The sequence below is a fragment of the Myxocyprinus asiaticus genome, chromosome 7, assembly GCF_019703515.2.
Source record: "Myxocyprinus asiaticus isolate MX2 ecotype Aquarium Trade chromosome 7, UBuf_Myxa_2, whole genome shotgun sequence".
Classification (NCBI taxonomy): Eukaryota; Metazoa; Chordata; class Actinopteri; order Cypriniformes; family Catostomidae; genus Myxocyprinus; species Myxocyprinus asiaticus.
This window is the reverse complement of record NC_059350.1, coordinates 47,176,760-47,190,961: the sequence shown is the minus strand read 5'-3', so window position 1 is coordinate 47,190,961 and position 14,202 is coordinate 47,176,760. Positions and strand designations below refer to the sequence as shown.

At 33.0% G+C, this 14,202-nt stretch overlaps 1 protein-coding gene across 1 annotated transcript in view; it reads right to left on the bottom strand.

The window, feature by feature from the left end:
- Positions 1-14,202, bottom strand: part of gpc6a (glypican 6a) — a 280,019-nt gene that overhangs the window by 125,336 nt on the left and 140,481 nt on the right. The window contains exon 3 of the mRNA XM_051702187.1: positions 9,604-9,995. Coding sequence (XP_051558147.1) covers positions 9,604-9,995 — 392 coding nt within the window. The remainder of the gene's footprint in view (positions 1-9,603; positions 9,996-14,202) is intronic.

Here is a 14,202-nt window from a genome sequence, read left to right as displayed (position 1 = left end):
TGCTTTTTAAATAATGTTACATCCAAATCTCTGAGGTAAAATAAAATGAATCTGGTAAATCTTCTTCAGGCTTTCAAAGTCCAGAAGGATGGCATGAAGAGAGAATTCCCCAAATGGAACTCATAATCTGCCATGAGCGGGATTTTCTGCTCTTAATTCAGAGGAAACATTCCAGCAATGAGGCCTTGAATTGCAATTAATCCCATATATGTAATCGGAGCTGTTTATTCTCAAGTGGACCATGATGGTGTTCCAGTTGACTTATGCATAATACTGTACATTATATACATTAAAAACATGCTGATATAAGTAAAGGCACACTAAAAGTTATTTATGCAAAGTATTATTCAGAGTATTATGGCTAGTATGTTCACAAATTTATTTTTTAACTATAATATATATATATATATATATATATATATGTAAGTATATGCAAAAATAAATTTGCAAAGATTTCAAACAAACTTCTTTCACGTTGTCATTATGGGGTATTGTTTGTAGAATTTTGAGGAAAATAATGAATTGAATCCATTTTGGAATAAGGCTGTAACATGACAAAATGTGGAAAAAGTGAAGCGCTGTGAATACTTTCCGGATGCACTGTATATACTTCACCATTATATTATACTTGACCTTGATCATTTAAATAATTATAGTTATTGTTTTGTTAGTTATCATATAATATTTGGTATTTACTTATTAATTAAAGTAATTAAATATAAAGCAGTACCTTTTATTCTTATTTTCAATTATTCACCTTAATATAGCCACTTGCATAATTATCAACATAAAGAATAAAGGATGTTCAGAGATGGATTTTTTTCATTCTTTAACATTTTATACGTAATTATTTCAATATGATATTAAACATAACTTTTTTTTTTTACTACTTATATTAAAATTTCAATGCACACAAGATAGAGTTATATGTTTGCAAATGATAAATTCTTAGGTTATTTTAAAGTATATATTAATACATTACATTTATTTGAAAGCGTTTTTATTCTTATTTAAAATCATTCTCCTTAATGTAGTTGTTTGTTCATGCATTTTTTGAAAATCTTCTTTAAAAAAGGATATAATTATCTGCCAAATAAATTTTAAAATAAATCATTATCAGCAAATTGTCTAATCTATTATTACAACAGATCTGAACAGCAGGAACATCGAGATCTCTAAAATAAGCTTGAACATTTTATGTTTCAGAACAAAACTGAGCTACATACAAATAAAACCTCAAAATAGTGATGGCTGCATCGGTGGGTTTATGTGCGTGTTGGTGCATGTAAACAACATGTTTTCATTTTGGCATGTTTTTTGTGTTCATTTTTTTTCTGCATCAGGTCAGTGACACACTGCCCCGAACAGGTCAGACACCTGTGAAAACAGCCGCGGTCCATTAGCACAATACACACTACACATGTTGAATCAAAACACAACCATTAGCAATATCTGCCTGTTCTACAGCAGGGACAGAAAAAAACATCTGTAGTCCAACAACATGCTGTAATTTGTACAAATAAATGCACAATAAGTCTTGCACAATTATGAATCATTGTAAATAGAATTTATTTGATTATATTTCAATTATTATTAATATTATTATTATTATTATTATTATTATACAGGTTTTTCTTATAGGTTTTTTTTTTTTTTTTTTTGTGGCTATATCTCTTTGGAGATTATAAACTTTCCTGATGTTACATTATACTGTAGATTGGTGTGTTGGTTTTAGGTATCATCTGTAAACAGATTAAAACTGTAGTACTAGTAAATAGATGCTCTAAAGAGCCATTCAACTTCAAAAGGTTCTCCTCTGTCATTATCGGAACTTTAAAAAAGGTTGTCCTTTAAAAGGATTTCCAATGACATCACAGGAGTTTAAAAAAGCTCTCATATGACATCATACAAAAAAAAAAAAAAAAGCAAAAGGCATCCCTTTAAAAACTGTGATTTTAGATTTATTTAAATATGCTCAACTTTGCTATTAAATTTGTTTAATTAATGCCCACGCAATTGTATCAAACTATATTATTTAAAACTCACAAATTTTGTTTACTAAGTATCTAAAGTTCCTTGTTAATTTTACAGTAATTTTCCTCGTGCGACCCCACGCACACATGCGTGGATGTTGTATTTTGGCTTTGCTATATGCAACGCATAATTTAAATAATTTAAAAATAATTTAAATTTAAAATGACTGATCTCAGTTCAGGATACTCTGTGCTGTCAGTAAAGGGTTAAACTTTCGATGCACTGAGTCAAGTGACAAAACAACATGGTGCCGACCACAGCGGAGTTTGTTTTTGGCTGAAACACCAACAAAACTGAATCTGGTAAAAAACCTAATTACGTTTTTACAATGAAACCTGTTTGAGTCAAAAGAGTAGAGTCTCTAGTTTCATCTGATATGCCATTTAAAAAAATTGAGTTATTTATCGCGAAATGCCACGCTGATAAACACAATGTACACTGATGTGTACTTTATCGCATTTTTCCTTAGAAATCCTATTTACTGTGCATTATCACTTTGAGAATCAATGTATGCATCCAAAAGCTGAAAAATGTTGCTTTCAGAGGCTTTATATGGAGTTCAGATGAAAATAAGGTGCATTTAGAACTGTTCTGAGACCAGTACAGACAGACAGCACACTGGAGGTTAAGTCATTCACTAAATACGGAGCAAGGGAGCATCCTAAAGAAGTGCATTCACTCCTAAAATCTTATCAAAAGTTCAGTTTCAGGCTGCAGATGATGTTTGGAACACTCAACATGTTTGACAGACATGGGACAATGATAATCAGTACATAGGTTCAGAATTTATAATGTATCATTTTAATTTAACATGGTTGGCAGTGATTGGATGATGCTGGACATTACTTTGAATCAGAATTATTTATGCTAATTTCTGATGTAATGTCTGTAACGTCTATAAAACATGAATAACCAACACTCCTTGAAACATAATAAGCAATTTGATTTAAAAAATCTGACTTTCTATTGCTTGATATTATTCAAAATTTCACAACTTAGTCCCGATGTCCACATATGAGGACATACATTTTTAGGAAAACTATTTGGTCTTGAAGCTCTTTGCAAGTTTATTAGGTGCCCCTAGTTACAAACACAGCGGTCACGCTCGGGTCTCAGGAGGTTAAATACTTCACATTTATTCTGAATTAATACGTACACTTTTTAAAGATTTTTCTATGACATTACAGGAACTAAAAAGGATTCTTTTATGACACTGGGCTGTAAGAGTCTTTTTGAAATGAGTGTTTGAGAAAACAGCCCTGATTAAAATACTTCTAATTATCATCGCCTAAAATAAATATTGTGCTTTAAATGATGAATGTTCATTTTTAAGTAATCTGTCATATCCAACGGTAAACAGTCCAACACTGTGCCCATGCACATATCAGAGATGTCCCTAAGTCTAGCAATCCCCCATAAAGGAATGTAGCCATTTTCCTGTTTCTGGCATGGATCCTAGTGGCAGAATCATAGCATGTTTGTGTAAAAAGGTGAAAGAAGGGTCAAGGTGATTTGTCCAGTCAACTGAGTAGTTCCTCTCTGTTTATCTTCACTTGAAGAGCCTCCTGCTTTGATATTATTGTTAGTGTTATACATACAGTATGAAATAGGTATGCAAAGAGCACCAGAGTTGATGGAAAAGGCCCCTCTCAGTTTCAACTTAAACCTAAAATATTCTGTATATGTTCAACAAGCTGTTCACCATTTCTGCAAACACAAACTCTTATTACAACTGTATATTTTTGCTAAAAATAATGTGTAAGAAATCTGCAGGTCTTGTTTCTGAGGAAACATGTGCCTGACCTTGAGGAGGGGAGAAAAAAAAAAAAAAAGAAATAAATCTGAACTTATTCTTTGTTTACAATAACCCTTAGACTAGAGAACCTACATTAAAAAAAAAAAAAAAAAAAATGCAAGATATGCAAAACAAGATTATTAAAGTTTCTGGAAACAATGATGCAGGACAGGTTAAACTATTAGTGCAATTCTGTCGTTGATATAATAGGTATACAGTAGTAACCCCAAGAAGACAAATTCATTTATGTACTGTTTAGCATATACAATTGGTATGCACTCCTTATTAAAAGTGTTAAAAGATTTAAATTAATGCAATTACAGTACACACAGATTTTTTGCTAAAATAAACATTATTAATACTAGACATTTTGTAGAGGCCAACAGTGTGATTACAGAAAGTTTTTTAAAAGTATCTCATGTCTGAAAAATGCTCCGTAAACAGTGTTGAAGCACTCCTCAAGAACACTTCACATAATGACAATTATATGTGATTACTGAAGAAATACATTTGAGACTCTCCCAACTGCACCCGATTGGCCAGATATGTCATTACAAACAATAGAGCATGATTGGCTGAATCAATACTGCTAGAGTCTGGTAAACTCTCTGTCAGAGTTACAAACACACACAAATGCACAGATATTTTGGGTGTGAATGTCTGTTTTGCTCAGAAAGTAGTTCCCAAAAGTTCCATCTGAATTTTAAACCAGTTAAAGAGTAGAGATTCTGCTCCAAACCAGCGGGGAAAAAATCCTTAATTCTCTTCCTTCCATTTCTTCTCTTTTCTTCTGTTCTCTTTCCCTCCATCCCTCTCTTCCTTCCTTCCTTTCTTCTTCCTTACTTCCATTATTTTCCCTTTCCTTCCTTGCTTGGTTCCTTCATTCCTTTTGTTTTTGCTTTCCTTCATTTTTTTCCCTTCATTCCATCATCCTTCTTTCCATTTTGCTTTCTTTCCTTCCTTCTGTTCTTTTTCCATTCTTTCCTTCCTTCCTTCCTACCTACCCTTCTTCTTTTTTTCCTTTTCTTCCATTTTCTTTCCTTCTTTTCTTTCCCTCCATCCCTCTCTTCCTTTCATTATTTTCTTTCCTTCCATCATCCTTCCTTCTGTTCTCTCTCGCTTCTTTTTATTTCATTCTTTTCCCTTTCCTTGCTTCCTTTTCTTTTTACTTTCTTTCCTCCCTTCCTTCCTTCTGTTCTCTTTCCCTTCCTTCTTTTTGTCTTTCTTCCTTCTTAACATTCTTATTTTTTTTATTCATTCTGTCTTCCTTCTTTACTTATTTTTTTTTCTTTCTTTCTTTCCTCCCTTCCTTCATTCATTTTTTTCATTTCCTTTTTTCTTATTTAAATTTTTCTGTCTTCCTTATGTTCTTTTTCATTCCCTCCCTCCCTCCCTTCCTTCTTTCATTCTTCCTTCATATCTTCCTGTTTTCCTTTCCTTCTTTTTTCATTTTCTTCCATGTTTTTCACATCCTTCCTTCTTTTCCTTCCTCTTATTTACTTCATTTTATTCTTTTTCCTTCCATCTTCCTTCCTTCTCTTCTCTTTTCTTCTGTTCTCTTTCCCTCCATCCCTCCCTTCCTTTCTTTTTCCTTTCTTCTTCCTTACATTATTTTCCCTTTCCTTCCATCCTTTCTTCCTTCCTACCCTTCTTCTTTACTTCCTTTTATTCATTTTTCCTTTTCTTCCATCTTCCTTCCTTCCTTCTGTTCTCTTTCCCTCATCCCTCTCTTCCTTTATTGATTTCTTCCTTTCATTATTTTCTTTCTTTCCTTCCATCTTCCATCCTACCTTTCTTCTTTACTTAGTTTCTTCTTCCAGTCTTTTCCCTTTCCTTCCTTCCTTCCTTCCTTCTCTTCTCTTTTCTTCTGTTTTCTTTCCCTCCATCCCTCTCTTCCTTCATTCATTTATTCCTTTCATTATTTTTCTTTCCTTTCTTCTTCCTTCCATTATTTTCTCTTTCCTTCCTTGCTTGCTTCCTTCATTCCTTTTGTTTTTGCTTTCCTTCATTTTTTTCCTTTCATTCCATCTTCTTTCCATTTTGCTTTCTTTCTTTCCTTCCTTCTGTTCTTTTTCCATTCTTTCCTTCCTTCCTACCTACCTACCCTTCTTCTTTACTTCATTTTATTATTTTTTCCTTTTATTTTGTCTTCTTTCTTTCCTTCCTTCCTTTTTTCCTTCCTTCCATTTTTTATTTCCTTCTGTCTTCTCTCCTTACTTTCTTCTTCATTCCTTCCATTCTTTTGCCATTCCTTCCTTCCTTGCTTCCTTCCTTCCTTCTGTTCTCTCTCACTTCTTTTGTTTTTATTTTATTTCATTCTTTTCCCTTTCCTTCCTTCCTTGATTCCTTCCTTCTGTTCTCTTTCCATTCCTTCTTTTTGTCTTTCTTCCTTCTTAACATTCTTCTTATTTTTTTATTCATTCCATCTTCCTTCTTACTTATTTTATTTTTTTCTTTTTCTTTCTTTCTATCTTTCTTTCTTTCCTCCCTTCCTTCCTTCCTTCCTACATTCATTATTTTCATTTTCTTCCTTCTTCCTTTTTTCTTAAAATTTTTCTGTCTTTTCTTCCTTGTGTTCTTTTTCATTCCCTCCCTCCCGCCCTTCCTACTTTCATTCCTTCCTTCCTATCTTCCTGTTTTCCTTTCCTTCTTTTTTCATTTTCTTCCATGTTTTTCACGTCCTTCCTTCCTTCCTTCCTCCCTTCCTTCCTTCTCTCTCTTCTCTTTTCTTCTGTTTTCTTTCCCTCCATCCCTCTCTTCCTTCATTCTTTTCTTCCTTTCATTATTTTCTTTCCTTCCGTCTTCCTTCCTACCTTTCTTCTTCATTTTATTCTTTTTTCTTTTTCTTTTGTCCTCTTTCCTTCCTTACTTCCTTTCTTCCTTCCATCCTTTCATTTTTTATGTATTTCTGTCTTCCTTCCTTACTTTCTTTTTCCTTTCTTCTTCCTTACATTATTTTCCCTTTCCTTCCTTCCTTTCTTCCTTAGTTCCTTTTATTCTTTTTTTCATTTTCTTCCATCTTCCTTCCTTCCTTCTGTTCTCTTTCCCTCCATCCCTCTCTTCCTTTATTCATTTCTTCCTTTCATAATTTTTTTTCCTTCCATCTTCCTTCCTACCTTTCTTCTTTACTTAGTTTCTTCTTCCTTCCTTCTATTCTCTTTCCCTTCCTTCTTTTTGTCTTTCTACCTTCTTAACATTCTTATTTTTTTATTCATTCTGTCTTCCTTCTTTACTTATTTTAATTTTTTCTTTCTTTCTTTCCTCCCTTCCTTCCTTCCTTCATTCATTTTTTTTTCATTTTCTTCCATCTTCCATATTTTTTTCTTCTTCACATTTTTCTGTCTTTTCTTCCTTATGTTCTTTTTCATTCCCTCCCTCCCTCCCTTCTTTCATTCCTTCCTTCCTATCTTCATGTTTTCCTTTCCTTCTTTTTTAATTTTCTTCCATGTTTTTCACGTCCTTCCTTCCTCCCTTCCTTCCTTCTTTCCTTCCTTCCTTTCTACCTACCTTTCTTATTTCCTTCCTTTTATTCTTTTTTCCCTCCAAAATAAAAAAAAAAAAAAAAAGAAAAATCAAATCACTTTATTGTCACACAGCCATACACACAAGTGCAATGTTGTGTGAAATTCTTGGGTGCAGTTCCGATCAACATAGCAGTCGTGACAGTGATGAGACATATACCAATTTACAATAACATCAAATTAACACAACACAATTTAAACATCTGATATACACATAATTACACTCAACAATATACAAATAATAACATACATTGTACAGTATACAATACGCACTATATAGATACACATTATTTAATAAAAATAAAAAATAAAATATATAAAAAAGTATATATAGTATATATAGAATGTATAGTATTGTACTGTATTGACATTCAGCTGTCGTTTGATAGTCAGTTATTAAGAGAGAATATAATATAATATAATAATAATATAATTTATGACAGTCCGGTGTGAGATATAAGAGTAAGGGTAATAAACTCCATCTTCCTTCCTTAGTTCCTTCCTTCCTTCTCTTCTCTTTTCTTCTGTTCTCTTTCCCTCCATCCCTCTCTTCCTTCATTCATTTCTTCCTTTCATTATTTTTTCTTTCCTTACTTCCTTTCTTCATTCCTGACTTTCATTTTTTATGTCCTTCTGTCTTCCTGACTTTCTTTGTCCTTTCTTCTTCCTTCCTTACATTATTTTCCCTTTCCTTCCTTCCTTCCTTCTGTTCTCTTTCCCTCCATCCCTCTCTTCCTTTATTCATTTCTTCTTTCATTATTTTATTTCCTTCCTACCTTTACCTAGTTTTTTCTTTCTTCCTTCCTTCCAGTTGTGTCCCTTTTCATCCTTCCTTGCTTCCTTCATTCCTTTTGTTTTTGCTTTCCTTCTTTTCTCCCTTCCTTCCTTCTGTCCTCTTTCCCTTCCTTCTTTACTCATTTTTTTATTTTTTATTTCCTTCCTCCCTCCCTCCCTTCCTTGATGGACTACAGATGAACTGAGATGAACTATTCCAAATGTGATAAGCTCTTTCACTTGTTGCTTCTAGAGGCTATTAAAATATGCAACCATCAAGAGAGGTAGTACATTACTAAGCAACAAATGTTGTTGCCTCATTGCCTTTGGCATCCTGGTGAACACAAATATAAAAGCTGCTTATCTACACATTATCCAAGCGAACTTGCTTAAAACAGAACAGGCCTGGCTGCCTCACGACATTCATAGGGGCTTTTTTGCAGGAAATCTGTCAATAATTCTCAAAATAATGCAGTAAGCCGTTACAAAGCATAAAGATCCAGCAGAAAATATGATTGAGACAAGATATCAAAGACGCACCTGAGACATGAAGAGAGATACCGGCTGCGGCTGTCGGGCCGCTCGCTTTTATCTTCCCTACAGAAAATGTCCATCTCGCCACAGGGCATGTCCCTTATCACTGATGTCATAACATGCCCAGCGCGTAGGCTGTCACATCAAACAGAATGAACTGTTACTATGGTGTTAAGACGCATTAACAGACACGTAAACACTTTACTTAGTGGCCTATTAGAAAAATAAAAAGCTTCTATAGAATATACAAAAGTAATGCTGTGTTTTGCTTGAGGGAAAAGCGAAGTAAACAACATCTTTTGTTCAGTTAATAGCTCTGTTTTAAAACCTAGTGAGCTGCCTACCTGTCAACTTTCTACATAGATAAATATCTTCTAAGGCAGCATCCTAGCTATCATGGAACCTCACAAGTGACTGACTTGGATGTGGTACAAATAGTGCTTTGAGACAACACTCATAGCTGATTCTAATAGATTTTGATGTTATTGTCACCAAACCGGAATTGCAAAAATAGTAATTGTTTTCAAACAGATTTCAGAAAACTCATCCCATCTTTCATTGGTTGTACAAACAGATAGTCCCGCCCTAAACTCACACCACTGGTCGAGCCAATGTTGCTGTGTCGGGCTGGAAGGGCCACTCAAACAAACAGAGGAATGTTTTGATTTCACTTTTACACTTTTAGGTTAAATCAACCAACAAAGCTCTTACTTATAGTTGACTCTGCATATTATGACATGATCCAACAAATAATTTTAACACCAAAAAAATGACACCCATCAGCTTTCAACTACAAAAGTACAACTAGAAAAAACAGCACAAGAGAATATCTCTTCTCGCACAGTCTGAGTGGAGTTATTTTATTACTGGGGTCAGTGACCCGTCTAGACGTCCAGTGAAAGCCGAGTTAGACCAGGAAGAATGTTGTAAAAGTAGAAGCCTTACCTTCGCCACTCTGTTGGCCACTTCTCGACCCACCATAAGTCCTTGAACGAACGAGCGAGCCGCAATAAATGCCTTCGTGACCTGGGCTTTGAGTTTGCGTGGAACATCTCCAAAGGGTTTTAACTGGTCTGTATATTTGCTGATACACTCAAGATAGTCGTCAGTAAACGTGTACTGGGAGTTGAGCAGCTGAAACATTCGTTCAAGCAGTCTCGACCAGAAATCGTTCAGCATTTCTTCAAGGTTAACATTGCCACCGGTGTAGTAGCGTTTGAGCTCCGAGAACAGATCTTCAAACATTTCCGAGTTATGAGTGTATAGTTTGCCATATGTGCGCACAAACATGTCGTTGAGTGACTTTTCCGAGTTGTCCAGCAACTCCAGGAAGAATTCTGAAAGAAAGAAAAACAAAAAAAGATGTTAGAAATTATAGATATTTTATATACTGTGTATACAAATACACACAGGGGCCCAAAAGCATGAGACCACATTGAATATCTAGGATTTCTTTAAATTTGTATTACTATTATTTAAACTTAAAAATAAACAAACAAAAAAAGTTAGTGTTTTTTTTAAGGAAATTTAAAACAAAGCAGGAATATTTAAGATTCTGTACCATTTCTAGGCAATAGGAAATTATGAATTTCACCCTACTTTTAGAGTTCAACTTTTCACTCAGATTGTTGTGGTGATGAATATATGAATATGGATATAATTTGCTTTTAAATATAATTCACTGTACATTTGAGTCACTGACAAATAAGGATGTCCAAAGTGCTAAAAATGATAAATCTTTTAAAAATGTAGTTTAAAACACACATCAGTTTTGTAGAAATGAAATCAGTGTGTCCAATTTGGTTTCTTCGTATATATATCTATATATAGCATTTACTACAAAAATAAATAAATTATAATACTGATTTTAAAAATATAAAGTCAAGTAAAAGGTGTAAAAAGTGTACTTAACTTAATCGTTAATTTCCAAAAAAAGTTTTCCAACACATTTTTGCAAGGTAAACAATATCTTTATTATTATTATTATTATTATTATTATTATTATTATTTTATTTTTTTACAAATACAATGAATTTGTGGGTCAAGACGTTTTCTCAGGGTTACTCCATTTCACCTGAACAAAATGTGCCTTTTCATAAAAATGTCTAAAATAGTAGTAGTAGTAGTAGTAGTATTTTAGACTTCACAGTCATGAGGGTCTTAAGGGGTCTTCTCTGTTTTTTGTTTAGTTTTTTTGGTCACATGACAAAAAAATGACAACCTCGGGTTAAAGTTAGGGTTAGTTATGTTAGTTAGACTTTTGGTGGACAAACCTTGTTTTTAAATAATAATAATATTTTAAAACTATATTTTTTAAATTGTTCTTAATATTATTTTTTAAGAAATAATAATAACAAATTGTTCTGCACTATTCATGCCAACATTTCTTTTATTTCAGAATTTCATCTTTCAATTTAGATTTTTTTTTATTTTTTATACTGAAACTAGATGGTTATACCACATGACATTTAATATAAATATATATATATATATATATATATATATATATATATATATATATATATATATATATATATATACACACACCCACAAACACACCATATATATAAAGTATATAAATATCATATAAACATGTACGGTGACAGAACAATGGTTCAGTTGTTGTATGGTACTGTTTTTGCAACAGTCATATAATGGGATATATTCAATTAAAGGTAAATTTAATTACATTTATTCAATTTAAGCAAATTACTTTAAACAATACCATGATATTAACCATTTTTGAATATCCAAAAACATGGTATTACCATGTATTCTCCATGTTATAAGGAATATACACCATTTTAAGTGTCAAAATAAAGATGACATTAAATGGCCATAATGATTCTGAAAACATGTTACACCAGCGATACTCTCCAAAGACCGTTTTCTCACCTTGTTCTCAAATAGAGTGGATATCAAATTATGTGATGCAGAGAGCTGCTGAAATACTGCCAGTCTAACATATGGTACTCAAATTATCGTCCTGCTTTAACTTTATCAGCCGGAGGCAAATATTTATGGAAGGGCACTGCTGACAGCGTCTGCTCAGTCTGATACAGACCGGCTAGTCTTTCAGGTCTACATTTTGCAGTTCATAACCTGAAGTGCCGATTATTTTTAACAAAGGTTGGCTGATTGTTTGTCCTCAAAGAGAGGACGTTACAATTTTTAAAAAGCTCAAAAACTCCAGTGATGGTCTTCCATCATGAACTTCGATGTTATAAACAAGTTATTCTGTTGTGTACTGTCGATTACCACAGACAATCATTTTGACATGTCATTTAGTATTAATCACGTTTAATATAATGTACTTAAAATGAAGTCAACGGAGAAGGCTATTTTAGGCCGTTTAACTTTTGTTTATACGTGACTGACAGGGTTGGGGAGTAACGGGATACATGTAATGGGATTATGTATTTAAAATATAAAATATTAAATCGTTGATAATCAGAATACCAGAGAGCCTTTTATTGTAATTTGTTTAATTTAATATTTAAACTATTCAGTTGGAAAACGTTTATCCATATAAATGATGAGAATCGAGGAGATTTTGAACAGCGGTGAAACACTTTCTTATGATGTGTTATCATTAACATTCATACAAGTTTACATTGTTGTGAGTGTAAGGTGGATATGATGTCATTGAGGAACTTTCCCTTGAGAGCTGAATAGAAGAGCTACATCATGTTTCTACAATTGAACAAACAACAGTTAGAAACGCTTTGACAGATGAAACATATTGTAAATCTAATAAATACACGATTGCATGCCTTGTCAATGCTGTGTATGCGGTTAGGGTATTTTTACAAGAAATGCTAACCAATGTAGCCTTTAACATCTTATAGAAAGCTACAAATAATATATGTTCTGCCTCATTCTATGAACAGAATCCACATACGATCAGAAAAGGATGTTGTTGTGTACACTCGGTGGGGTTTTGACGTTTGGTGCAACAAAAATAGTTAACCTTGTGTAAATTGTAATGTGAACATTTAGCTTCATGCTAAGCTAAAATGCTAATTCTTGCCTTTACGTGCATCTGTTACCAGACGCGATTATATTTTATAATGAATTCTATTAAGTAAATTCACGTTGGAGCATCACCTTTTTTCTCTCTAGTAAGACCTTTGATATTAGAGCAAATTATGTACTGCAAAAAATAAAAAATAAATAAATAAATAAATAAAATCTTAACGAGAATTAGAATATTGTTTTCTTATAAAAATATATAAAAATCTAAAAAAAAAATAAATAAATAAATAAATACAATTATTTATTAATATATTTCAGAGAATGTATTTTTACAATTAAGTGTACTTTAACAATGAATTGTATTTTCCTACTTTATTTACTTGTTTATTGTCAAAACAAGTGAAAAAATAAAAAATAAAAACATTTCTTCAGTGCTGAAGAAGTAATCCAAAGTATTTAGATTACATTACTGACCTTGATTCTAACAAAATAAATTACACATTTCATTTTACAGCATGTCTTCTATAATCTGTAGAGGAATACTGTTTAAAAGTAACCTTCCCAATCCGGGTTATCGATGTAATTCCTGTGGATGGATTTTTCTCATTGTAAATAGCACTTTATGAATAGTAACATTTAGTTTATTTTTTGTGCATTTCATGCGAAGTTACAGAGTTTACCGGTTTTGCATGGTCTTGACATGAGTTGAAAAATTGGATTAGTTGACAACATGTCTACTACATCAATATGCACATTAAAATTTAAATATATGTATAAGTGGAAATATTTACCTTACGTTCTGTAACTGGTCATCATTTCTTTTAAGTTTTTCACCAATTTTAATCATCTTTTTGCCTACACTATACTTTATTAGGGGGCCAAGCATCGAAGGTGCTGGAACCCTATTGTATTTTTACTGATTTTCCATTTTTTCTTATTATTTTTCTGCCCTAAAAGTGTCTGGGCAGCAAAAACCGTAAGTCGTAGAGATCCCAAACTTGGCAGGATGGTCCCAAATCCCAACCGCTAGTCGGGTGCATAGACACATCTCCATCTGACTCTAGGTGGCGCTTTAATAAGGATTTTTACATTTTTGCTAATAACTCCATAACTGTAAGGGTAACTGCAACTGTAATAAGCTAATTCCTGTTTTTGCAAATAACTCCAGAACCATATAGGCTACAATAATTTGTCTTAGCTTCATCAAATCCTTCAGTGACCCCAAACCATATGGTCACATGGATTTCTATTTCCGCATGAAACTTTTCAACCACTTTTCGAACTCGTCCTAGGCCGTTTCCTTGATTTACACAAAATTTAGTAAACATCATCTATAGACCCTCCTGATAAAAAAAGTTATCATGTGGCCTGTAATGACTAACTGGCCTGTATCTTGTGAAAAAATCATAAATTTTTGATACTAGGGGGTGCTATAACTTAAGAAAATCCTATTTTTTCTACTGTGATTAAGGCAGTTAGGGCTGGAGTTAGTGTTAGGGTTCCACAGTATCTTTCCTGTCAAATCTGATTATTTCGGTAATCTCTCCACATGTGCTTGGACCCCGATGA